Source organism: Argiope bruennichi, chromosome X1, assembly GCF_947563725.1.
Source record: "Argiope bruennichi chromosome X1, qqArgBrue1.1, whole genome shotgun sequence".
NCBI lineage: Eukaryota > Metazoa > Arthropoda > Arachnida > Araneae > Araneidae > Argiope > Argiope bruennichi.
Genome location: NC_079162.1, coordinates 34,450,079 through 34,476,897, shown reverse-complemented (window position 1 = coordinate 34,476,897; position 26,819 = coordinate 34,450,079). Strand labels below are relative to the sequence as shown.

The window sequence follows — 26,819 nt, the reverse complement described above, 5'->3', positions numbered from 1 at the left end:
AAAAAAAAAGCTGTAACAGAAATATCGATAATCAAAATTTCAACAATTTCCAATAGTTTCGAAGATACGAAGAGAAATTCTAAAACGCGAAAATACCACCATTTTCATTTCCATGAAGGTATCGCATAATTTAATATATGTATTATCCAGGGAGAAATATAATTAACTTCTTGTGTACTGATGATTTCTGCAAGAACGAAACATTTTGTGATTCGTGTCTTCATGAAAACTATCTTTATCCATTACTGAGTCTGTTGGACTTTTCACTGGATATCTACCAATTTTAAAATGTCACTTCTACAAAAGAAAAAGCTGAAATATGTATCTCTATGTGACAATAATGTGTTGTAATAACATTGACGCATAGAATAGAAAAGTTCATGAGCTTGTCTCAAAAAAAAAATTGATGGAAATCGCAGAAAAATTGGTTAAAATTTTTTGTTATATTTGTTTCTTGTTTACATACAATCATTAAGAAATGATTTTAATCTCTAGTACATTATTATTTGTTAATAAAAATAATAACTAAATCCTCAAATGTATTTATTCCTTGCATGTTACTTATTGGAAATAACTACTACTTACTCTATACAAATGCGCATGCGCTGTATGTTAAACAGAAGATTTTCTCGGGAGGAGTGAGCTGTTCAGACTGTTTAGTTAAGTATTGAAATAAAGTTTTTTTTTTAGTGTTGTGAAAAAAATTACATGATTGAGATGGCTGAAGATATTAATGAACAAAACAGTGACACTCTGGAAGTTCCAGAAATCGAACTGATTATTAAGGTAAGTCTCATATGTATATAACGGTGCCTTCTGTTTTAACGGAAAGCGATAAGAATGTAGGTCATAGTAAATGAAAGTCGAAATTCTTACTCATTTTAATTTTTTTGTTGCCACTCCCACGTGTTTCTGTTCATTTTCAAGTGTATAAAGGGTTATTTTGAACTAAATTGTTTTGTTGAATACGTTATTTTGAAGTTCTTATATTATTACATACGCAGCATGATTTCATTGTTCAGTTGCAATGTGTTACAAAAATTGGAAGTTTTTGATAATCTGTCAGCTGTCGGAGGTATTAGAAGAATTGAGATCTCTGTTTATTAAACTTTTGGGTTTTATATTTGAGCTGTAATTTTAGATAAATATTGAATTTCTTCCTCACATTTGGGGGTTATTTTCGTACTTTTTTAGAAATTTATGTTGCTAGATGACAGTATCTGTTTTTAACTTCTGAAGAAAATATGTGCTAGCCTTCCATGCGTTTTATAGTCAGTTATCTTGCTTATTAATTAATTTTTATCCTGATATTTGGTTTCAGATTCTACAAAGTTCCCGTGAAAAATTTTCGATTAGTATTATAAATAATATTTGTCGGTATGTATTCAGTAATAAATTGCATATTTGGTTATAATGATTATATATATATATAATATAATATGTAAAGTGGCAGTAAGCAACCTAAAGTGGGGGGGGGTTATCATTTGTTTCATTAAAAAATCAAGTACGATTCCTTTTGTGCCATTCAGAAATCTGTGTACATGTGCAACCTATTTTTATCATTTGTCAAACTTGTAAGCTTTGAAAATTCCATTTTAATGTTTTCAATTTTCTTTTATCAGTTAACAATCACCTATCATTGTAGGAAGTCAAGTTAAATGCATGTTCAGAAATTTGTTTTTAAATTAATGTATGTGATTTTATAAGATTTATCTGCTAATAATTTTTTTTTCAATATATTGTTGGTTACAATAATTTCAATTTATTTTCAAGAATTGCTTAAATTTATTTTTTCCAAGTTGAGTTCCATATGTTTAAATATGACTTTTGTGAGGTTAAACTTCCCAACTTTGCTAGTGTATGAAGCATGTTAATACAGCATTTATTTATTATGCTGATATTATTTAATGAAAATTTGGCATGCGAGTCATAGTTCAAGATTTCTTTAAATTAATTTGATGTGGAAAATTCTATTAGAGTTAATATATAGAGACTTGTGTATTGTAGTTTATATATTTTGATATCTTAAAAAGGCTAGAGTTTTCAAACATGATAAAATATGCATTACATAAATGTTACATCATGCATAGATTTTTTTTTTGTTGGAAAATTACTTTATCGTGATTCTAAGTTTTTAATCGAGGAATAAAACATTTTATATAATTTAATTATATTTGTTAAATGGAAAGTTAAAAATGGCAAAAGGATACCATTGTATATTCCATTAAATCTTTTGTGTACAAATTGTACCATCAAAAATATAATGTACCATGAATGGTGCATGTATTATAGCTTGAAAAATCCTGCAGGAAGAATATGGTATTGTACTTCATATAGTAATTTTTAAATTTTTGTGTAGAAGGAAATTATCAATTGGATTAATTTTGTTTTTGTTTTATAAACTTGCTATTAGATTTTATAGTTTGATCTCCAAAGAAAAATATTAAAGTTTGATAATAAGTTTCTCTTCATAAGATTAATAACATTTTTCAATCATTGACAGAAATTATACTTTTTAATATCAAATAGTTTTCTGGTCTGAATGTTGCAAGTTAATTTTCTTTTCTTGTATTCTTATACAAATCATAAAATTTTCATTTAAACTCTTATACCATATTTTGATATCTAGGATCTTGATTTTTATTATTTTACTTTCCTAGAATAAATTCTATTGCATTTTGTTACTTAATATAGTATTTAAATCAGTAATAAAGATTTTTTTTTTGAAGGAAAATTCTCTCCCAATTTTATTTCTAATCTTCTTTTCATATATCTATCTTTCTATTTCGATTCCCTATAAAACACACACATACATATGCCTTCTTTATAAACATTTATTTATAGTTATTTTAGTGTTTTAATCTATAATTTGTGTTGTTAATTTTTAGTGTTAGTATTTCTATTTGCTGCTGTTGAAAATTTGAATTTTCATTAAATTACACTCTGTACTCGATTATCTGTATATATTATTTTGTGGATAACAGAATAAGACTAGAGATATAGAAGTTAAGTACTTTTGCCTTATTTTTCATTATTCATGGTAATGTGTGAGGGTTAAATTATTGAAAGGAAAAAATTAGGTTATTTTTTTAATATAGTCAAAAATCTTTAAAAAGGGATCGATTATATTGAATTGACTAATAATTGAATACTGACTTATATAGCCATTAGAAGCATATAATTAGCAGCATAAGTTAGCTGTTATGAAATGAAAAAATTTCCAAAAGTAAGAACTAAAAAAGGGATCCTTTTTATTATAAAAAATTACTATAAAATAAAATATTAGGTATTATTTACTTGGAAATTTAATGAAAGCTAAGGTAAAGTTTCTGATGACTAGAATGAAAATTTTTAACAAAATATTTTATTAAATACATATGAAATTTTGATAAAACTAAAAGGGGAAAAATCCAAATTAATCTGCTAAATATTTAGCATAATTAAAGGAAAAACTGTTTGATATGAAGTATGTCAAATTGATTATGTAAATGATAGAAAGGTAATTAATTAGGAAATGTATGCTAAACTTTTATAAGTTAATGTTATAATGACTAAAGTAAAGTTTTAAAGTTATATTTAAATTACAGCACTTATCAAGAAGATAATTTAACCAGTTAATCGTTTTTGATCAGTATATTCATCATGGAAAAAGTACAACATTTGGTGTTATGAGTTTATTCAATGACAGATTATATTTGTATAATAATTGTTTAATTATTATCTTTATAATTCATTATTTATTATATTTATATAATATTTATGTAATGTATATATGTTTATGACAATTTAGAAAGCATTTTCAGAAGTCGAAACTGGTTCAATACCATGTCAAGAAGTAAAAATAATAATTTATCCATAGGATACATGAAACAAAACTAATGAAAACTGAAATATCATGGTATATTTTGTTATTTAACAGGATTCATTCAAATTTTACTAAAGAAAAATGTTTCATCATTGAAATGCAAAATATTTTGTTAAATAGGATATTGGAAAAGTGATTTTTTTTGTAGAAAGTTTTTTTTTAAGTCTACCCCTTCTTATGTTATTACTAATTTTTGTTTTAGTATCTATTATATCAGTTTTTCTACTTATGACCTTATTTTCACCTCAAAAATATTCTCCCCCCCCCCCCCACTGAGGTGTGGAGTAAAGGCTAGAAGTGCTACAGACCCTTGGACTGAAATAAAGCATTTTTTAATATTGTATTAGTCTTTTTTGTTTAAAGCCAACTTTACACTACTGATTTTAACTAACTTATGCTGGCTAATGCTAGCTAATCTCAGCAAAATACAGGAAAAGTAATTAATGGCATGACTTACATTGATAGTAGTTGGGTATTGCATGCTTTACACTAGTATTTACTTAGAGCCATAAATTTGGTTTGGCACAGTTCTTTTATTTTTTTTTGGGGGGGGGGGGTAGGAAAAATGCAGAATGTTATGGAAAATGGTCATTTTTCAAGTATCATAGGTATCCATATGCAGTATATAGTTGCTGTCATTGTGATTATTTCTGTAGCCTATTTGCCATTCACTGATCGATTAGAACAGGACTTATCCTGTAAAAATTGGATTTGTTCTTCAGTTCTAATAATAATGATAGATTAATAATAAGTACTTTATAATAGATGGATTAATGATAGAAAGATATTAAGTAACATTAAGACTGTACTTTTGAAATGGTAAATAAAAGAAGTTAAGAAAAAATTTCGCAAACATTGAAACCATCATTGAAAGATATTAAAACATCATTTTCTTCCTCTTAAATGGGAGGATTTGACTTTAATATTTTTTTTTCATTATTTAATTCCTATACTATGTCTTTTTGAATATCTGGTTGATTCATGCCATTGTGCTAATAATTTGTTACATTTTGGAACAAAAAAACAATCTCTTTCTGCTTGAATTATAACTTAAAATGGTTTTTTCTTTATATTTTAATTAGTTAAAAACTGTTTATAGTTTCACTTTACTATTTAGTTGCCATTTGGAACTTATTGCATTTAGAATTCTTCACTGATATAGAAAAAAATTGTTATCCTAATTTAAGCAATTTTACATTATTGGAAGCAGAAATATCCAAATTGGGAGATATTAACTCTTTTGAAGGAAAACAGAACCTCCTTAATAACAGTAGTGCCAATTCTAGCAAAAAAGAAAAAATGCAGCTATAAACACCAAAGATTGATGATTGATGGAAATAATTTTATTCAAAAGTTATTCCTTTCTATATCAATTCTAATTAGCCTTTTGGCATAAAAAATATAGTTAATTTAATAATATTTTTTTTTATATATATATGATAAACGTTCTGAGTTAAGTCAATAAATAATAAATAATTTCTGCTTTTGAAATTATTTATTGATTTGATTTTTTTTTCATTGGTATTAATTTCTCCAGCATTTCATTAGATCATTTCAATTTTTTAAAGAAAAATTTAGGGGTTAGATGAAGAAGCTACAAATAGGAAATTGGCTGTTTGATATACATTGAATACATCTTCAATTCTCCTAGGTCTCATTCATTTTAGGTCTAAATTCATAAGTGTTTTATTTTACATAATCATTTGCAAATAAATTCTTCTTCCACTGTGGAATAGAAGCAGTAAGATAGATTTTATTTAATGTATTGTTGATTTGGATAATATTTGATTGAGAATATTTCATAGAATTTCTATTCTGAATTTTCTAAATGATTACTGAACTCTAAAAAAGAATAGGGGAAAAATGAACAGATTAGCTGTAAATTCTAAATATATTTATGCATACAAATTTATTACTATATCCACCATTTTATCAAATTGCAACCCAATAATTTTACTGCCTTCATTTAAATTTGAAGTAAAATCTCCATTTTCTGAAAAATTTCTTTAAATCTTCTCTTTATTCTGAATAATTATTGCAATGTCTGAGTAAAAAAATTATTTTTGCTTGGCAATGATTGTGCTGTCAGATTATAAATTTAACAAAAATAATTTCAGTGAAAATAAAGCACTACATCTATGAATTATATTTCTTTGGATAAATAATGTACTTGGAAAGAAATCGGGAAATATAACTGGGTTTTCATGGTTCTGAAGAATCCTTGAAAGCCATTCGGAAAATTGCAGCTGATTGCAATTCGATTTGTGATCTCCCCTAAAAAAAAATCCTTTCCTAAACATATTGCTCTATGATTTGAGATGGCATTATAATGAATTTTCCAGAAAAAAGGCGGTAAAAATTAAATTTCAAATTAAATTTTGTCTGAATTATTTAGTCAGCATAGCTGTTACATTCAGGAACACTACTATTTAACATTATTCAAAAACCAGTTGCCAATAAGTTTTTTAAAATTTTAATTTCAATTTTTCTAACAATTATTATATTATCTAAAATTGTAGTGCAACATTTTTTGAGTAGAAATTCTATTTCAGTGTACTAATTTGGACAGATAGAAAAGTACTTGTAGTCATTTTTCAACGACCATTTTTGTCAATAAAGATGAATTTTTCAAAAAGTAATGCAAGTATCAATTTAAAATTTTTATTAAAAATTTCTTTCTGTTTAACACATCTTCAAATGGAATTTCAAGAATTCCAGTCAAATTGGAAAAGAAGGAAAATAAAAAAAAATACTTTTCCAAATTTAAAATATTTAAATGAATTATTTTAAAAGTTTAATCCTTATATAATTAAGCTATCTTAATATAAATTTATCTTGGAAATGACTGGAACGATTTGGATCAAATGTTTTATTTAGATAAGGTATCACTTTTTAAGTTTATCTATATTAGTATCTTTCCTGAAAATGCGTGCTTTTACACACAAACCCCTGCCACCCATTTTTTTATAATTAAATATTGAGATGTGGCGATACATGACCTATCTGCATAAACACATCAGAGATGGCTTGGGACACACATAAATTTTTCACATGTTCGATCCCACATTTGCAATTTAATTAGATTACCTTTTTTGCATTTTGATGTATCATAGAAATTTGACTGCCCCATTTTTTTATAACTAAACACTGAGATGTGGCTATACATAGCTTATATAAGCATATCAGAGGTGGAGTAGTGTTTAGGGCTTTGGACGCCCATGCATTTTTCATGTGGTCAATCTCGCATTTGCAATTCAATTAGATTACTTTATTGCATTTTGATGCATCATAAGAATTTGACTGAACTGCTGGTTTTGCCTCGATTTCTACTAAGAAGATGGTTATTTAATAGGAATTTTCAGTTTCCAATCTTTTCTTTCTGTGTAGTTTGAAGGAAAGAAAAAGGAATGCAATAACTGTACAAGGAAGGAATTTTAAATAGATCCAGCAGTTGGTGATGTTATTGCATCCTTTTTGTGTCTTCACAGTGCATAAATGCAAAGCTGAAGTGGCCTATGAATTGTAGAGAGTTTTTATTCATATAGCTCTTGTAAGGATGCATTATATAATGTAAAACACATATTTTTTAAGCTGATTCATGGCCAAAGAGAGAAGATTCTTTGAAATTTTAAAACTTCAGATTTATTCCATCCTGGGAGGCATAATTTATGTACAAGAAAGAAGTGGCAATGAAACTGACGTCAATTCACATCGCGATACAAATGCAAAAAGAGCGAAAAAAGTACAAAATATTTTACCCCAGTGACTTTATACCATGAGATTCTGATAGGGATTTCGCTGACACATGTCGATTTCGGCAAGGGAATTTAGGTATCTTTTAAAAGAATTTGCAAACATGATGGATTTTTATCCCTTCACTTGAAGTATGAGATCTTGTTGATTTCAGCAGTTCTACAGAGCTCCTGTAGCATTAATTAAAAAAAAAAGGTGGGATTAGATCAGGAAATAAGAGACTATTTTAGAATGAAGTTAATATGGGTTAAATTAAGAAAAAAATTTAGAAAATATTGTAATTAGGATTTAATTTAGATTTAAAGATACTACGTATATTAGTATTAGTCTAATGCTTGATTGATATTTAACCAGTCTTTAGAACCAGGCAAAAGAATTTGTTTTCTGTTTTGGAATGGAAGACAAAGGAAGGTTGAAACTAAATATACGACTTCAGCTTTAATGGACCATTCAACAGCCAATAATATTTTGGGAGACTTTCATGTTCTATGGAAAAATAGGATTTGTGAAAGATTTTGTCTATCTGAATAGATAATCCCTCAAGAAACTAGAAATTTTTAATTTATTGAATGATGAAATGATCAAAAAGAGTTTTTAACTTTATTAGTACATGTGAATAGTTGTAGCATGCATAGGATTTTGACCTCCCCCCCCCTGCCCTTTTTAAAATCTTATGTGTATTATTTATTCAAGAGTTCACTATCAAGAAAAGGTTATACTTCAGATTTTTAGAAAATGGGGAAATGTCCTTGGAATTTTTGGAAAACTAGGTGTTTTAACAAATGCTGTTACTGTAATATATGTTGCAAATTCTGTTGAATGAGCAGTTGAAATGAAAACAGTTTGTATTATTTGTCAGAAAAGATAATTTATAATACCAAAGTGCAAATATATTAAAGATCCTATATGTCAGGCAGAGGTTTTTCTCTTCATTGATAAAAATTATACAATCATTTTGTACATTCTTCTATTTAGGCTGCCCATTTCTGGAACAGAATATGAAAAAGATGGTCACTGATTGTTTGAAAACTTTCAGCGTCATGAAAATTGAGAGCCTAAAAACTGTAAAGATAATTTCTTTGTTTTTCAAATAAATATTTGTATGCAATATCAATAATAATAATAATACTGGATTCTTTGGAGACAAAATACTAAGAAGTCTTATTAGTAAGAAGAATTTCTGAAAACAGCCATTGGAATTGAAACATGAATATTAGGATCTAGTATTATTTTCATTCGTAAAGTTTTGGAAAATTTCCTTCTTAATTATATACTTGCCAGAAGTACAGTGCTCTGATTTGAAGAGAATAGCAAAACAAGCCCTGCTATAACAAGATGAAAGCCATTCTTGTATTGTGCCTCCAAGAAATACAATGGTTTCATTTTTATGTAACAGAACAGTTTTTTGAGCAATATGGCTTGCAATTTTGTTGAATCTGAGGAGTTTGTAATATCCAAAAATCGAATTGACTTTTAATCAAAATATTGGAAAGGTCAAAATTCATACCTGAAATTGTGGGAAGTAATTAAGATTCTGATGATGCAATGCTATGTCCAAACAATAGTTAAAAGGGATTTATCTTCATTAAAATATTGAAGTTGAAAAACTTAAAGAAGAAATATATTGTAGAACATTTGTTTTTGCCTTACTTGATGGGGGGGAGGATGCTATGGAGTAGAAAATTTTCAAAAAATTTGTTTGCTCAGAAAAATGCTTACTCTAAATATGTCGAAAATGGACAAGCAAAGATTTCTATTTCAAAATGGTGGAAAGCATAAGAGAAAGAAATACATTACAAATATCTAATTGATTTAAAATCAAAGGGTAAAAATTGAAGATATGATTTTTAAACTGTAGAACTCTTCAAACAAACTACTTGAAAAGGCAAAAAATAGTAGAGATTTTCAGTGCATAGCAGAATCAAATAAATTTAAAAACTGAAATTTTAACAGTATAATTTAAAATGTAAATTTAAAATATTTTAATGGTACTCTGTATCTAGGTCATTTGTTTAAATGTGAATAAAGATTTCTTAATTTGTATTTGTCTCTTACATTTTCCTTTTCATTCTGCCGATCATTGTCCAAAAGTAATGCTTAAGAGATTTTTATGAAATTGACAATTTTAATGAATTTTGTTTCAACTAAGTTGTAAATGTGGTTGTGAATTCATCACCTTTCAGTTATTTGTACAAAATTAGCATCATCATGCTGTGTGGTGGTTAGTGATGAAGGAGCTTGCAAATTTTATTTCAAAACCCTCTTTTCTTATTAACTGAAGATGAGTGTAGCAAATCTGCTTAATGCTCTTTAAGCATTTAGAAATAATGCAAGCAAGAAATTTATCATGTACTTGAAAATTAATTGTAAAAATATTTTATTTAAATTTATTATTTACATTTCTATATCTATAAAGTATGCAATTTTATAATCCTTGAATTTTCTAAAAAAGATCATTGAAAGTTCTTAAAAGTTTTTTTTTCCTACATTAAGAATGGGAACCTTGCTGTAAAATGATTGCATGTAGACGACAGCTGTTTCAGAACAAGTATTTTATTTATGTATATTTAGGCCTTTATGTTCCCATTAATTACATAAATTCTACTCATACTTGTTCTGTCATACATCTCCAGATCATAACATTAATTAGTGTTTCAATAGTAGCTGCAATGCAATCAGTAATCAGTGAAAACATCTTACATATTTTATGCCATAGCTAGCAAAATGTGATCTTATCAATCCTACTTGCACAATGTTTTGCTGTTCTGTTAGCATAGATACTTACCCAGATTAATCTTTCCGACCTTTTTTTGAATTTAAAAATTGTTTTCTTAGTAGAATTTTTACATTTAGATCGCATTCCTGCAATCCTCATACTTAACTTTACATTACATTGTAGTATTTCAGTTTTGCCTGCCCCCATGCGATTTTCTGTTATTATAGAGACAATCTTTTAATCATTCTATAATCTCCTGTTTTTGTGCACCATTCCAGTTTTGTAGGACTGAGTGATCTTATATTCCTTCAAAAATTTAGAATTCCTTTAGTTAGATATTCACCAATTTTCTTATAATTTATGCTATATTCATGCAATAGTAAAACTTTGCATTGATTTTTTGGTGACAGTCAACTGTTTGTGCCATTTCTTTTATTGTTTACATTTTGATAACTCATAAAAAGGAAAAAATATAAAGTCACAACTTGATAGCAGTCATAAAATAGAAAACAAACCTCATCTCGGCTTCAAAACATGGCTTCAATTCTTGAATCTTACTAAAATCAACATATCACCTTATTTGTTATCTAAAAAAAACATTCATGACTAAATTCATATGAAGAAAAGCTGCCAATTGAAGCAAGGTATGCTACTTTCTTCTGTTTTTTTTCACTATAACTTTAAAAAAAAAAACACTAAGTGAATATAATTTAATGAATTGCATTCTTGGTTAAATTACCTCAAAATGTTACATGGCCTTATGATACTATTGCAAATGCTATTGCTAGTATGATCTGTTAAATCTCCAAAATGTACCTTTTCTGAAAGATTTCCACAATTTTGGCCACTACTATATGTTGCAAGGTATTGGGTTTAGACAAATTGAAAATATGTTATGGAGTAAGATTTTAAATCACAAAAGTGCTCAGTGATGTAGCGACTGGTGGGTAAGCGGATATAGATGTCTTGGATGCTGGTCAAATTAGCTGTCAAAGAGATGAAATGGAATATTTTTTAAAGAAAAATATGTGGAAGAAACAAAGAATTTATACCATGATCTGGATGTTGTTTGCACTTAGATATTCACTTGTTGATGACTTGGGGGCAAAAAAGATCATACTGGAAAGATCATCAATATCGTAAACAAATTGCTCTGTGCAGTACTTACCCTTGCTATATCACTGAAAGAGGTTAGATTTTTTGCAAAAAAATTCCTACTCTAAGTATGTAAAAAATATATAAAAGCAAAGATTATAATACAAAAATAATAAATTCGAAAAAAAAAACAAATTGCATGTTAAATAACTGATTTAAAATATAATAATTCAAAAGGTATATATATATAAATAAATTTGTATCTGTCACTTGTATTTTTCTTTTCATTCTGCCAAGCGATGGTTAAAAGTAAGATTTTTCTGGGATTAATCTCATTTTTAATAAATTTTGTTTCAACTAAAGTGTGAATATGTTTGAGAAATGAACTCCCAATAGCAGTTTATGTGAAAATAGCATGTTGTAGTAATTGTGTGGTGGCTAACAGCTAGGATGCTTGTGTTGTGATCTTTAAACACACTTTAAGTTGTAAGTTTTGGTTTATTAGTAGCAAGATAAGCATAACGTGTTCTTAGTACTTTTTTCTGAAGCAACTAAAAGTTGTTAGCAAGAGAGAGAGTGTCGTTTTTGAACGTTAACAGTACAAATAGTTGATGTAAATTTTTAATTTATATTGTTATGTCTGAAATATGTAATTTCATGGTCTTTCAATTCTTTTCTTCAATAAACATGGGGACCCTGTATAATTTTCACTGCATTTTTGAATAAAAAAGCAAATATTGTAGAAGAAATTGAAATTATTGTAGCCATATTCTTGATTCAATGTCCAATATTTCTCATGTAGATAAATTGTTACAGTGAGATGTTTTGCTGAATGGTAAAATTAAAGAATAGTGCTGTGGTTTTGTGCCTATGCAAGATACCACCACATTTGTTAGATAAAATATTTCAATTTTTAAAAGAAGTAGGCTTAAGTATTAAATATTGTAGAGGACAAAGTTATGACAATGCATCTAACATGGCAGGGTAGTACTCGGGAATGCAAGCTCAAATTAAAGAGCACATCCAAATGTGATTTTTAGTCCTTTTGCTGCTCTTTCTTTAAATTTAATCTGCAACTTTATGGCAGAGATCTGTAATATAACAGTTCAGTATTTTATGTTTATCTTTTTTTTTCTTTTTGCATTTACTCATTACTGACATGTAAATAATCTAGAGCTGCAAATAGTCATTTACCATTAAAAAATTATGATGCAATATATTTATTAAAAAATACTGAAGCTGTAGAATTATTTAAGAAAATGTTTTAAGTTTAAAGCAGTATTCATGATAGTAATTTAGAGAATACCAATTTGCAGAGAATAAATACAACAATACAATTACTACAATCTATTAAAAGCACATTTTTTCAGGAAGTTATTTATTAAAATTTTAAATACTTTTATTAGGTATTTTGAAGATGTAGAAAATTAAGCTAATTCGTTGACAAGACTACTTTCAAGAATCATATGTATTTAAGATGTGTACAAAAAAAAAAAAAAAAAAAAAAAATATAAAAAATTTTCTTATGAAAAATTTATTTAATACTTTTAATATTACTTGTGACAGCTTAATTGTAGAAACTTCTAGAAGAATAAAAATATAAACATAATTTAAAAATATTCCAAATATTTTTTTTATTTAATATATCTAGAAGAAAAAAACACACTTTTCTTGATAAATTATTATATATTTATCAAGGCGATGTAGATGTTAGAGTATTTGATGATGAATTAGAACATTCTTATTGTTTGTGAAAGATGATAGAGAAAAATTTAGTATCCAGATTGAAATGTATAAAGCCTCAAAAGTGCCTCCTCAATATTTCCTAATGTTGAAATAATTTTAGAAATTTTGTATACTCTTCATATAATGAACTCACCAGCAGAGTTAACTGTTCATTATAGGGAGAATTATCTTTGTTTTGAAAAAGTCAACAATTATTGCTAAAGTATGTCAGAAGATGGATTAAATAACATGGTACTACAGTATGTAGAACAAGAACAATTAAGTAGCATTGACATAACAAATAATTAATTTTCTAGAAAGGAGGGGGAAAAAAAAACACTGGTAAAAAAAATTATTGCTGAATTATATTTTAAATCTAAAACGCTTGTAGTAATAGTTTTCTTCTAAAGCATTGTGTAATAGTTTTGTATAATTTTAATTTTGTGTCACTTTCAACAGAGTATTTCAAATACTGAAAAGTAATCTGAAATTTATACAAAATATTGATTCTAAATAAATAATTGTAATTTTTCTAAATATATTTGAGTATCATGTTATTTATTAATTGCATGGCCTGAAAATTTAAAATTTATATCCTTGTACAACAGAACTCAATTTCATTTATCACATTCTATTCAAATAGTTCTTTGAGCTATTTTAAAAAGAAATTTTTTAGGTATGTAAAAATATCTTCTATTATCATGATTAGTTGAGGGAAAAAAATTCAGTTTTACTTATTCTTTGTTAACTTGAACAAATTTTAGAATAATCTGAATTTGCTTCCAATCTTCTATTTAAAGCACTTTAATAGATTTTTCCCAAACACGTTCCTTTTGTACATAATTTTATGCCTCTAAAACCTTTAATTGATTAAAAAAGGAGAAGTAAAATGATTTATAATATTAGACCTTTAAAGAAGAGAGAGAAAAGGAAAGGATACTTTAATTGCACTGATCCGAAGACTTGGAACTCTTACTGTTCTTGTTTTTATCATTCTTACTTCATTGTGTTTTGGTATTTTGTAACAAATTTTCATTTGTATCTTAATAATTCACTGTGTATAATATTTGACAATTATATTCAAAGTATTTTTGCTTCTAAAAAGCATTCCTTTTATAAAATAAGTTATTTCTGTAATATTACCGATTTCAAACTGTATTAATTATTTACAAATATTAAACTAATCAATTAAGCAATTAAAGCAAAAGAGCAAGTATAAGACAAATTTATTATTGATGAAAATAGTTATTGCAAATTAAAATGTACAAAATTAATTTAAAACAGTATATGAGAAGTTGAAATTTGCAAGTTTATATGTATAATTCTTTCAGAAGGCCAGGAGCCAGTGCCGGGCGGCTCCAATATGCCTTATCGGACTTTGCCCATCAAATAGCGATTATTTTTATTTTGCATTCTTTAGTTATATGTAGGTAAAAAGATAAAGCCTAAAATTATTATTTGATAAATAGGATATTTAATCTAGCATTTATTTTTAAATTTTAACACAATGCTTTGAATTAATCTTTCTAAATTATTTTACTTTTGAATATGAACAATCTTGAAGGTCACTTATTGTAAATATTTTTGAGCACATAAAATTCACTTATGTGATACTGTTTGGAGTTGGGACACTAATTTAATTTTCTAACTAGAATATCCGTCATTATATTGGTATATATACAATAGGTGTGTATCCTGGTAGTTTTTGAATAAAGGGTTTTTAATATTATATATTTCTTGAAGTGCTTATAGAAAAATATAAATCATGTTGAGAAAATATTAGTGTTAGTATTGCATGTACAGACTGCACACATGTAAAACAGTTTTAAAATTTTTCAAATTTTTTTCCTTTTCAGTATCAATTTTTATGTTAGATTTCTGTGTTCCGAATAGTCAGTTTGAAGTGAAAAATTTGTTCAAAGTTAACTGTCCAAAATGCATCCACTTTGTGGTCAATCCTTATGGAAGACAAAATTCAATTCATTTTATCAAAAAGCATTCTTTGATAAAGTGATTAAGTTTATTTAAACATAAATAAAAGTTTATTAATTTTCTGGTTGGCCCTTGTTAATACCATTCCAACATCTGAACCTCTGACTTACAAGTTTCTGAAATCTTTATCTTCTGAGTTTCTGTTATTCAAATCATCAAAACCTTGACATATCACTTTTTAATTATTTAGGAGAGCAGTTTAATTAGTTGCATTCATTTGCCCAGAATCACTGACAGCCTAGTGTTAGAACTCATTTAAATATATACTATCTTATTCTGTTATTGAAAGGCATTTTACTTTGTTATAAAAAAAATGTTAAGTATATGGTTTTTGTCTTCTAAAAACTTTTAGGGAATATATTAAAGTTGATTTTTAAAAAATTTTGGTTTCTTTGTTACTCCTGGTATGATTCCATCTGTACTAAACTCATGGTGAATTTTTTTATTTATTGTTGTCTTTTACAATTGTGAAATATTTTGAATATAAACAACCAAATGGTAGATTTTTTTCTAATTGAATGTTTTATAGTCATAAAAGTTTAATAGTAGGTTTGTTGTATACAATGCTCATTTACATATTTTATTTAAAAATTGTATTTATAGGTCTAAACCTGTTCGCACCATTATATATATGAGATTTTAGTGCAATTAAATTATTCATATGATCTTATTTGTGTATTCTCAATTCAAACTTTTTTCTGATGAAAGATGCGATTCATATGTTTTAGGAATGATATACCTATATAGTTGTGGAATTTTATTCACTGTCCTATTTTATACCTTTTGTACAAGATGGATTAAACCCTGAGTTTTTATATTCTTTTTACACCGATAAAAACATTTGTTATGCACATTTTTATGTTCTAAAACTAGAAAGGATGTTTACTTATTTTAAAATACAATTCTTGGCAAATATATGTGTAGTAAAATAATTGGTGGCTAAGCTAATGACTGTTTACTAAATTATGCTTACTACCTTTTAAAATTTTGCAGTATTGTCAAAGAATTCAATTACTCTTGATGTTCTTTGTAAATTTCCTAAGTTTAGAGAAGTAAAATTTATTCTGTGTTTGCATAGAAATTATTTTAAACTTGTATGAAGGATAGAAAAAGAAATGTTTATATTTCTACATGTTTTGATCTGTTTAGTAACTTAGGATCATCTTGACAACAGTGCTATGTGAATATGCAAAATAACGTTTAGTAAAAAACACTGAGGAGTGCTTTTAAATCTATTGAAACCCAGTACTTTCAGAATTATTACTAGAGCTGTTGATTTTTTTTCGTGTTGCAGACTTTTGCAGTACATGAGAAATAGATGATTCTATAGATTGTAACTAAATAATAAACTTAGAATGATTGGGAAAAAAAATTCATTGCCTGTGGTATTGGTTTCTTAAAATATATACATCTTAAGGTAATTGCTTTTTATGTACTAATAAGCAAATTATTTTTTTAATAGTTTAACTATTTGTCACATATCTTTATTATTGATCTTGTTAAATTGAAGTATTTGATTAGTATTACATATTTTATCAAAAGTTTGTACTGTTTAAAAGTAATTAATTTATAAATAATAGCTCACATTTAAAAATTTTCATTCCTCCCTCCTATTCCTTATTAGTTTTTTAAAAAAAATCTTTCTTGTATATATTTTTAAACAAAAAGCTCAACTAATCTGTAATTGATGATCCAAATACTTGCTTTAAAAAAAAAAAAAGAAGGAATTAATTAAATGTTTTGAAATTTAATGTAAATGTTCAAATGCTTTTATAGTTCATGGTTATACATTTTCTTAGAATGGAAGAGCAATTATCAAAATTTCTCATTGAGTATAAGATATTTCCATTGCACAACTTTTTTGCGTTTTTTACTGTAGTAAAAAGGAAGAGAATAAAAAAACGTTTTCAGAATTCATAATGAAGAAATCTTGAAATTTGGTGTTCTTGCCTTATTTTTATCTACAGCTTTTATCTTAAATTTGCTCTCCTTACAAAAAAAAAAAAAAAAAAAACCCTTCCACATTTAGTGTTTAAAATTTTATTTCTTTATAATGGAGTTGGATGCATTGTACAATGTTAACCGGTATTTTACTTATTTTCAATTCCTTTTGCATTGAAATATTTCATCATACCCATTAACAGGTTATGCTTCATTAATTAAAATTTATTTATATAATATAAATCCAATTACTGATTTACTAATTCTTTTGAATTATTTGTATAAATAAAACTAATTGAGTAAAAATCTACAAGGTCAATATTTTAAAGTTATTTGTGCAAATTTTAATGTTACCAAAACTGTTTTTGTTAATATAATTTTTTTAACAAATTATTGTCTAAACTGTTGTCATGTATTGGTGTGAAAAAGTATTTTTATATTTGCTTTTTTTCTTCACGAAAGTGAACAGATATCTTAGACAAGAACAGTGTAAGACATTTTACTTTTAAATTTTAGAATGTTAGTTTCTGAAGAATTCTTGTTCTTAGTATTTATTATATGAATACAGTTATTGTAATATGACTATTTTTATATGAATCAACCTGAGGGAAAATAGCAAATAGCAGAAATTCATGCAGTTAGAAACTATATAACACATTTCTGCCCAAAAAGGATTTCAGCATTTTCAGAATTGAAGTTTTATCATTTTTAAGGTTGATTATTTTTTTAATGTATTGATTCTATAATATTTTCATTATCTCAAGCACTTTTTACATAAATTTATTCTTTTAGTGCTCAATTAATTTTACTTCACTATTCTTATATATTTGGTACAATTCATTATTTTATAAAGTTCAATTTTTCTTTTAAAAAATAATCAAGCCTGTGTCATAATAAATGCCTAAATAAGGCACTATTTTTTTTTTTCCAGATTTAATTTTTTTCTTCAAATTTTGGTCAAGTCTGCTAATTAAAAAAAAAAAAAATCTTGTGTTGCATTAATCTAGTCATCCTACATTGAATCCTAGAAAACCTGTCAGTGTAAAAAAAAAAAAAAACTATATTAAAAAATACTTTTGTTTTGTATGGTTATTTTTTAAATGGGTCAGATTCATAGGTTTCAATTTATAATATAGTGAAATTTCATTGGATAATGAATAGAATATAGGAGCTGGGAAGGAAGGCATTGATTCAAATTTGGTTTAAGTAATTTGTGAAACTAGAGTATAATATTTAACTCTGACTGCTACTTAAAAAAAAAAAAATTTGCAATTAAAATGTAATGTTTGCAAATATTTTGAAACTAAGTAAACAGTTATATGCTGCCTAGTAATAGCAGGATATAATTAAAATCTGGAATAGATTGTTATATTAGCTCATAAAAGCTACAGGATTTAGCAGAAAATAGACCAACATTTAAATTACAGGTTGAGCAAATAGAATTAAACATTTGAGAGCATTTTATCTTCACTAAGAAAGAAATAGTTTTTAAAATGGGTATTTTTCTCTTTTTAATTTCTAAATTTTTTTTCACTTTATTAATTCTAAATTAATGTAACTGCTGATGGTTTGAAAAGGCTTTAAACAGATAATTAACAGATGTAATGGATTAATTTATGCAACTTCTGTAAAATTTTATTTTCTTGTTTCATTCAAGGCTTCTACCATTGATGGTCGTCGTAAAGGAGCTTGTCTGTTCTGCCAGGAATACTTCATGGACTTGTACCTTCTAGCTGAATTAAAAACTATTTCTCTTAAGGTTTGTATTTTTATTTTAGTAAAATGGGAACTTGGCTTCAGTTTGTTTTTCATGTCCCTGTGTGCATGACTGCTTTTTGTTTTCTTCTTGTATTCTTTAATCTATTTTTTAGTAAAATTTTCAGTTTAGACTTAATTGTGAAATTTTTGCCCCCCCCCCTGAAAGCCTGCATTTGATTTTAATTTTTATCTTAGATTAACCTATTTATTTACCAGAAATAATGAATTTTGTAAGTAGGCTTCAATTATTATTGCAAAAAACAAACAACAACAACAACAAAAAAAAAAAAAAAAAAATCACACAAAATAAGACACTTTGGGTACTTTTAAATATCATTTTGGAATTTATTTATTTTTTTATAAAACATAAAAAATGTCCTTTGCTAATAACTTTAAAGGAATAAAATGTGTTAACTATGTCAACTTTTAAAAGGCTTTTTTCTTAAATATATGACAGAAAATGCCTTTTCAGTAGAAGTACTGCTGCCTTTTGGGAAGTAAATTTATATAAATCCATTTTCTGTTGGCATAAATTTGAAGTTCATCCAACATTGGCGTAAATAGTGAAATCTTCCTAAATGCACCTATTTGAAATATTGCTGCACTTTTTTTTCTGTAATAATCTTCAGTTTGCTACTCTGATTAAAATGCTAACTAAAGAACTTCTTTAATATCTGTATTCTATTTATGTTAAGCTATAATTTTAGGAATATTTAAATTGGAATTTAAAACCTTTTATCAGGTACAAGATACATTTTGCTGTTACAGTTTGTTGTGCTAAAACTGCCTGAAGATATTACTGTGTGTTCAAACAAACAAGTGCTAGATTCATTTAATTTCTTGTATGTATAATATAAACATTTTGTCCAAGTTATTTGATATATGATATTAAAAGCATAGCTAACATACTTTGTATGAGGTTTGAAATTTTATAAGCTGTTTGACTTCATTTTAACCCATCCCCCACACGAAAGATTCCTTGCATAATGAACTTATATTTCCAAAAAAGTTGAGATGGAAAGTATACTTGGCATTTTCTTAGTCCTAAAATTTTTGTAACAATTTTCATTTATATCTGTGTGATGTTTTTGTTATACTGAATCCCAGATATCTTCTAAAAAAATCAACATTTTCAAAATTGGAACATAAAAATGACAATTTGGTATTAATGTTGCATTTTTTTAATTGCATTGAAATTTGTATCATATCAAAGTATTGTAAAATTAATGACATCCATAAATATGTTGAAAAAAATTTCTTGACATTTGTACAAGTTCATTTTTAGATATGCTGTTCAGTTTTGTTTGTTTCATAAATCATCACCAGTATTGACGACTTTTTCTATAGAAACTAAGAACACATTTTTTGGTGTTAGTTTATTTTTTAGCTGAAAATTAATTTGAAAATTAAGCTTTATTATAACTGCATTGCATGTGTTTCATCTGATTATTAAAAATTTTTATAACTAATAATTTAATTTTTTTCTGTAACAAGTATTCAGAATTCATAAATAAAAGCTTTCTAAGAAAATAAAACTATATATATATTAATTTTTATTAATTTTTTTATACTTTATAATATATTTGAATAGGACATAATGCATTACTGATGATAGGTTGTGATTTGTGATATATGGTTATAGTGTTATGTGAAACTTAGCATTTTCAGTTTGTCTTGTGTGCTTGATGTTTTTGCTCCTTGCACTGTTTTCTGATTTTAATGTTAAAAATCTTTTTTGTGTAAAGTGTCATTTACCTTGAGAATAACTGCAGTTTAAAAAATGTATTCTAATCTTTATACAAAGACCAGAGTGCTCTATAATAGTTATTAAATTCTGCCATACTCCTTGAAATTCCCTCCGTGTATTCAGAAGTTTTTTAAATATATAGATTCACTTAATAATTAGTGGCTTTTATTAATAGTGCTTATTTTTACCATTATTTCATTACAATGACATTTTTACAAATAATTAAATTAATAATTTAAGGAAAATTATGAATAATTTAAAACTAAGATTATATAGTTTTCCTTTTTAAAGTTGTATATTTTTTTGTTTTACATTTTTGTCCTTCTTATAGGTGACAACAGTTGACATGCTAAAACCACCTCCAGATTTTCGTTCAAATTTTGATTCAACACCTCCCCCAATATTGATTGATCGTGGCCAGAATGTGTTAGAGAATGAAAAAATTGAACGTTATATCATGAAAAATGTTCCAGGAGGTCATAATCTGTTTGTGCAGGATAAGGACACTGCAACAGTTATAGAAAACTTATATAGTGTAAGTTTTATTTAGTATTATAATTTGATATTTAGATATTTAATGATTTACATAATTTTTTATTGATCTAAGAGATATTTAATTTTTATTTATCAACAGTTACAGATGCTTCAAGCACTGTAATAAATTGTTAGAAATCATCTAACAGCATGAAATATTTCATTTTCTGTTGATAAGCGATCTTAATTTAACAGTAGAAAACCTTTTGTTTTGAATTTGAAAAGAAGGAACTTAAAGGTGTATTGTAACAGTTTTAATTGCGCCCCCTCTCCCCACAAAATCAAGCTATCACTTCAGACATTCTTTAGTCCTCTATGTTGTGTACAATTTTATGTTAATGCCATGTAATGGGATGTGCATTTTTTATCTTATGGTATAATATATTTCCATAAAACAAAATGCTATTGCTGTAAGCAATTTTGTAAATGTTCTTTACAGGTTTTTCATTTTATTTAAAGAATATTATTCATATTTCATCAAAATTCTCAATTGAAAGATTCTTTTATTCAGTTTTTGTAAAAATGAATATCACACATATTTTATATTTTTTGCTTTACTTTGCCTTTTTTAAATTATATTCACTATGCTACCGTCTTAAAACTGAAAATCAGTATTTTTTTTTGTCATCTAAAAAAAAAAAAACATGTATAGTAATAACATGTGAATAACCTGTTGGTATTATTTTCTCAGAAATTCAAGTTAATGCTTACTAGAAGAGATGAACAGGCTAAACGGGCTTTGCTAAATCAACTAAGAAATATTGATGCCCATTTGGAAAAGAAACAAGGTCGATTTTTGACTGGAGATACTATGTGTTGCTTTGATTGTGAGCTGATGCCACGTCTTCAACATATTAGGATTGCAGGTAATCTTAATGTCATTGAAATTTGTTTGATAACAGTTGATTCTAATTGTAGTTCTGTTCCCTCTTAATATACCATCATATTTGATATGCTGTCAAATTAAAATTGAATATGATTATTTTGACTTTGATTTTTTTTTAATTGAGAAAAATACAATGTTCCTGAATAAAAAATTTGCCTGAAATTGAAAAATTCTTTTATTTATTCAATTTTGTTTATTTTCTTGTGTTTTTTTTCTTTCAAGCAAATGATTATTTATAAACAATTTTGCTGATCTTCAGTTTGAAAGCTATACCAACATTGTAATTTATCAAAAGTGTAATTCTTTTCTTGGTTTTAAACATTATTTAAGAAGCTTTATTTAAATACTCTACTGGTATTGTAAGATAATGATTTTATTTAATGTATCGAAAAAGTTTTCTTTTGTGTTGCATTATATTTCAAATTATATTATAAATATGAAAATCATTTTAATTTATCTTTTTCCATTTTTTAATTATGATATTTAAAGGCACTTAAATTTGTGTGTAAATATTTAAGTTAATACATTTTATATTTAATACATTAATTGTATTCTCTCTTTTAGTGCTTTAATACATGCAAATGTATCAGTTTAACATTGTATTGCTCATGAAATTCAATTGATTCTATGTCGATGCATAATTTTGAAAATACCTTATTTGTTTGTGGTTGATTCTTTTGTTGTCTGCCCCCTTCACCTCTCCCAATTTTTGTTAGATTGCAATGATATTCATTTCTTGTAGATATATTTCTTGATTGTTCCTTTGTATTTTATATTGCATGGAAATTTAAAACTTTTGCCCCGATTCTGTTGAAAGAAATGCATAGGAGTGTATTTTATCTCGGATTTAATCTTTTTAATCTGTACATTGGTTTTTCAAAGGAACTGCCTTACGATTTGACAGCATTCTTTTTTTTTTTCTGTCCTTTGGCTGTGTTGCAAAATATTCTTGCTTTTTCTTGAACCTGTGGTGGTAGTTTCATAGCCAGTTAATAGCCTCTTTACAGGGGTGATCACTTTTATCTAGTGGTTATGTTACGCGGCTACGGACCCTAACGTCGCGGGTTCTGTCCTCGGGAATGCAATCTCCACATTGGTGATCCGGGCGTGATGTTGGCTGTTGCGTCAAGTGAGTATGACGACTTTTTTTTGGTTGCTGCGGCAAGTGTGTCTGACGACTTTTTGCTGCGTCAAGTGAGTTTGGCGACTTGCGTTGGTTGCTTTTTTTTGTTGCTGGTAGATGGCGCCACGACAGCTGCAAGAAAGTTGCGGTTTGTGTGTGTGTGTTTTAGTTTAGAGTCAAAGTCACCAATGTGGAGATTGCATTCCCGAAAACAGAACCCGCTACGTTAGGATCCGTAGCCGCGTAACATAACCACTAGACAAAAGTAATCATTCCTGTCCGGAGACTGTTAACTGGCTTATGAAGCTACCACCACAGACCTTCTTACTTCTTAAATAACCTTCTTTAAATCTGAAGATGTATGCTATTGCTATTATTCTTTTCTTCCATCTAGTTTCATTGAAAATTTGCCTACTTATATCGAAAAACAGTGCAATGTTTTATCTTTGATTCTTCTATTGGGTATTTTTTTAATTAAAGGAAATCTACCAGGATGTTAAATTTCCACCAGTGGTTAAATATGCTGCTCTTTCACATACTATTTCTTTTTGAAATTAAGTATCCTATTATTGCCTTGTAATGGATTTATTTATCTCCCCTTATCAATTTAAGAAAGCTCCCCCCCCCCAAAAAAAAAACTAAGTTTTGTTTAAATTGCCGTTTCTATTACTTGCACTTCTCTCCCCGCTCCCAGTAATTAGATGCAAGCTCTTACAGAAAACTTTCTGCATTTTTCTCCCCTTCCGATTTATCATTTCTTCTAATTTCAGACTTTTCTGTAAATTAAAAAATTAATCCTTGGTCCATTTTGATCTATATAAGTGTGGTCATGCCATATTTTGTCATTAATATATTATTCATTGGTTTTCAAATAGTTAATGGGATCAGTTTAGAGCATCCAGAAAGAATCAAATGTAAGTTAAGAGATTTTAAATTCTATGTAAAAGCACTAAAAACATGCCATGCAATGGATAGTATAAAGGAGGTAAACCAAGAAGAGATTTTACTAAAAAAAAGACGTAAATTCCCCTTCAAAAATAAATGCATCTCTATACACATGTCTAAAAATAAATTCATTCTTATTCTAGTCATACATTGAATTATTTTGATGTTAAATTTAGTTCCAAGGTAATAAATTTAATGCGCTTTAAGAGGGAGTTTTAAGTTTTTATCTCTACTTTAGAAATCAAAAACTTACTTCTTTGCTTTTTAATATTATAGATGTGTACTTAAATAATATTAGTCTTTTAAATGTTTTATTGATTTGTTTAAAGGAAAGTACTTTGCTGACTTTGAAATTCCTGAGGATTTACGCAACCTTTGGTGTTACATGGCTCGAATGTATCAACTTGATGCTTTCACTCAATCTTGTCCAGCTGATCAGGACATTATCAATCATTATAAACTGCAGCAAGGCACAAAAATGAAAAAACATGAAGAATTAGAGACACCAACTTATACTACTTCCATCCCTGAAGGTATTCTTGAATAAGTCAAAATTTATTTTTTATTGTATAAAAATCAAGTTGCACACACTTATAATATGCGGTCTGAGTTCTTGACTCCCCTAGAATTGCTTCTATTACATTTTCAGTGCTATTATTTGTAAAATTCACTAAGACTTAAGTCATCCTGTTCTGTAGTATAGAAAAATAAGGCTGCACACACATGTAGGCCGAAGAATTATCATCTGTAGTATATAATGCACAGACGTTTTATACTTTTCATAAAATATAAAGAGTTTATTTTGAGTACAGTCATTGCTGTCTATCATTAAAAATTGAATTGTGCATTTATGTTACTTATACAGGACATGCACAGGAAATGTCAAATTGTAGTTTTTAGACAATATAATTTTTAAACGTCATTAAAATTCTTAAGACTGTGCATATTATTAAAGATGTATAGTGTTGTGATATTTTTGTATATGTGTATACAGATGATTTTTCAGAATTAACAGGTATATCTTTGAAACTATTTCCAATACCAAAATTGATTTTTTTTGTCGTATAGCTTGGTGTAGCATATTTGTATAAGATAATAAAAGAAGCCTTGTGTTGCAGATATTAAGACAGTAATTATGCATTTAAACTTTGTAAACTCTTACATGTATTTATATATATTGTGTTTACAATTATATACATGTTTTTGATGTGAAATCTGAACATTTAGACTTTTATATAACTCTTATAAACAGTGGCATTTTGTGTTTTCGATATTCTGAAAATAAAACTTGATTTAAAGATTTTTGGTGCAATTTCCCACTATGATTATTTACTTTTGTGTGTTAACGTCATAGTTAGGTATATTCTTTTTAGTATATATTAACTTGCCTTCTAATAATTGATATGTTGTGTTGATAATGTTCCATGTCCTGCTGTAAGCTTAAATTTGTTGCATACAAATTTTTTGATGTATTCAATGCTTCCTTGTGTGGTCTATACTTTTTGATTAATATATAAATGTTTCATAACATGTTTAAATTGCTGTAAAAAACGAGTCTTCCCCTGATCATTCCAAGCAATTGTATTCATGGGCAAGTAACTTGAATGAGTTGTGTGTCATTAAGTTGTGACTTTTTGCATTTCTTTTTCCAGTTTTGAATAATTTATTATGATAAGATTTTTATTTTTCTTAGAAAAATTGCTAAAATTTTATTGTGCCTTTGATAACTGCCCATTCCCAAATAGTTTGAAGTTATTACTTTGAAGAATAAAGCATTGCTAACTTTCACCCTTTTCATTTGTATTTGATAATTCGTACAATAATGCACAGGTGGCAAACAGGTTTTAATTTGTGTGCCATAACAGGGTATTCTTTAACAGTTCCAGGTGCCATGGATAATTATTGCATAATGTATAAGTATGGAATTGTTAATCAATTTAGACTTGCAATATGCTATTTCCAGATATTCTTGTGAAAATTCATAACTCGAAGATAACTTATGTAATAAAATTTTCAATTATCTGTAGCGCATCAATTTCAGATAGATGCTTCTTTTCAAACCATCGAAATTTTTGCAATTTCAATAAAATATGATTTTTTGAAAATCTTTGTCTTATTGCTTTTTTTTTTTTTTTTTTTTTTTTTTTTTTTTTGTAAAATCATGTAAATTTACTTTTGAACTAAAGAGTTGTATGACTTTATAAACACTAGTTATTATTTTTATATATTTTTCCTTTCATCAACACCTATAATTTCTTTACTTGTGCCATGTTTTTGCCATCCTTGCATTATTGCTGCATATCCAAATTTTCGCATTTTTACCATACGAAGTGATACATTTAATACATGCTTTTTGAGCCCTTATCAACTGAAATGTTCGGTGTAATTCACTTAATGAGATGTAGTTATATTAAAAAGTATTTAGCAAACTAAGTGAATACTAATTTACCATAAGAGGTTATATTCTGTCCCAACGGAAAGCTGCACTATTTATCTACAAAGTAAATTGTGTAATTAAAATTTGCGAATAGTTATCGGTAATTCTTTAACTATGCATTGTTTGTGAAGTTTAATACTTGAATAACTGCGTTAGTAAGATATTAAACATTTTTTTTTTTTTTTTTTTTACATAATTGAAAATAACCATGTATGTCTTTAGCTTGAAAAATGTAAATTCTGTAGTAACATCATTTTATGATTGTTTTTTTTTATTATTGTTTTTAATCTTAAAATTATCAC

At 26.9% G+C, this 26,819-nt stretch overlaps 1 protein-coding gene across 1 annotated transcript; it reads left to right on the top strand.

The window, feature by feature from the left end:
- Positions 1-604: 604 nt before the first annotated feature.
- On the top strand, positions 605-26,185 carry LOC129958241 (chloride intracellular channel exc-4-like). The gene is made up of 5 exons (XM_056070541.1): positions 605-786; positions 18,745-18,846; positions 20,924-21,127; positions 21,818-21,992; positions 24,410-26,185. The coding sequence occupies exons 1-5, from the start codon at positions 709-711 to the stop codon at positions 24,625-24,627; spliced, it is 777 nt and encodes a 258-aa protein (XP_055926516.1). The 5' UTR covers positions 605-708; the 3' UTR covers positions 24,628-26,185.
- Positions 26,186-26,819: the final 634 nt, after the last annotated feature.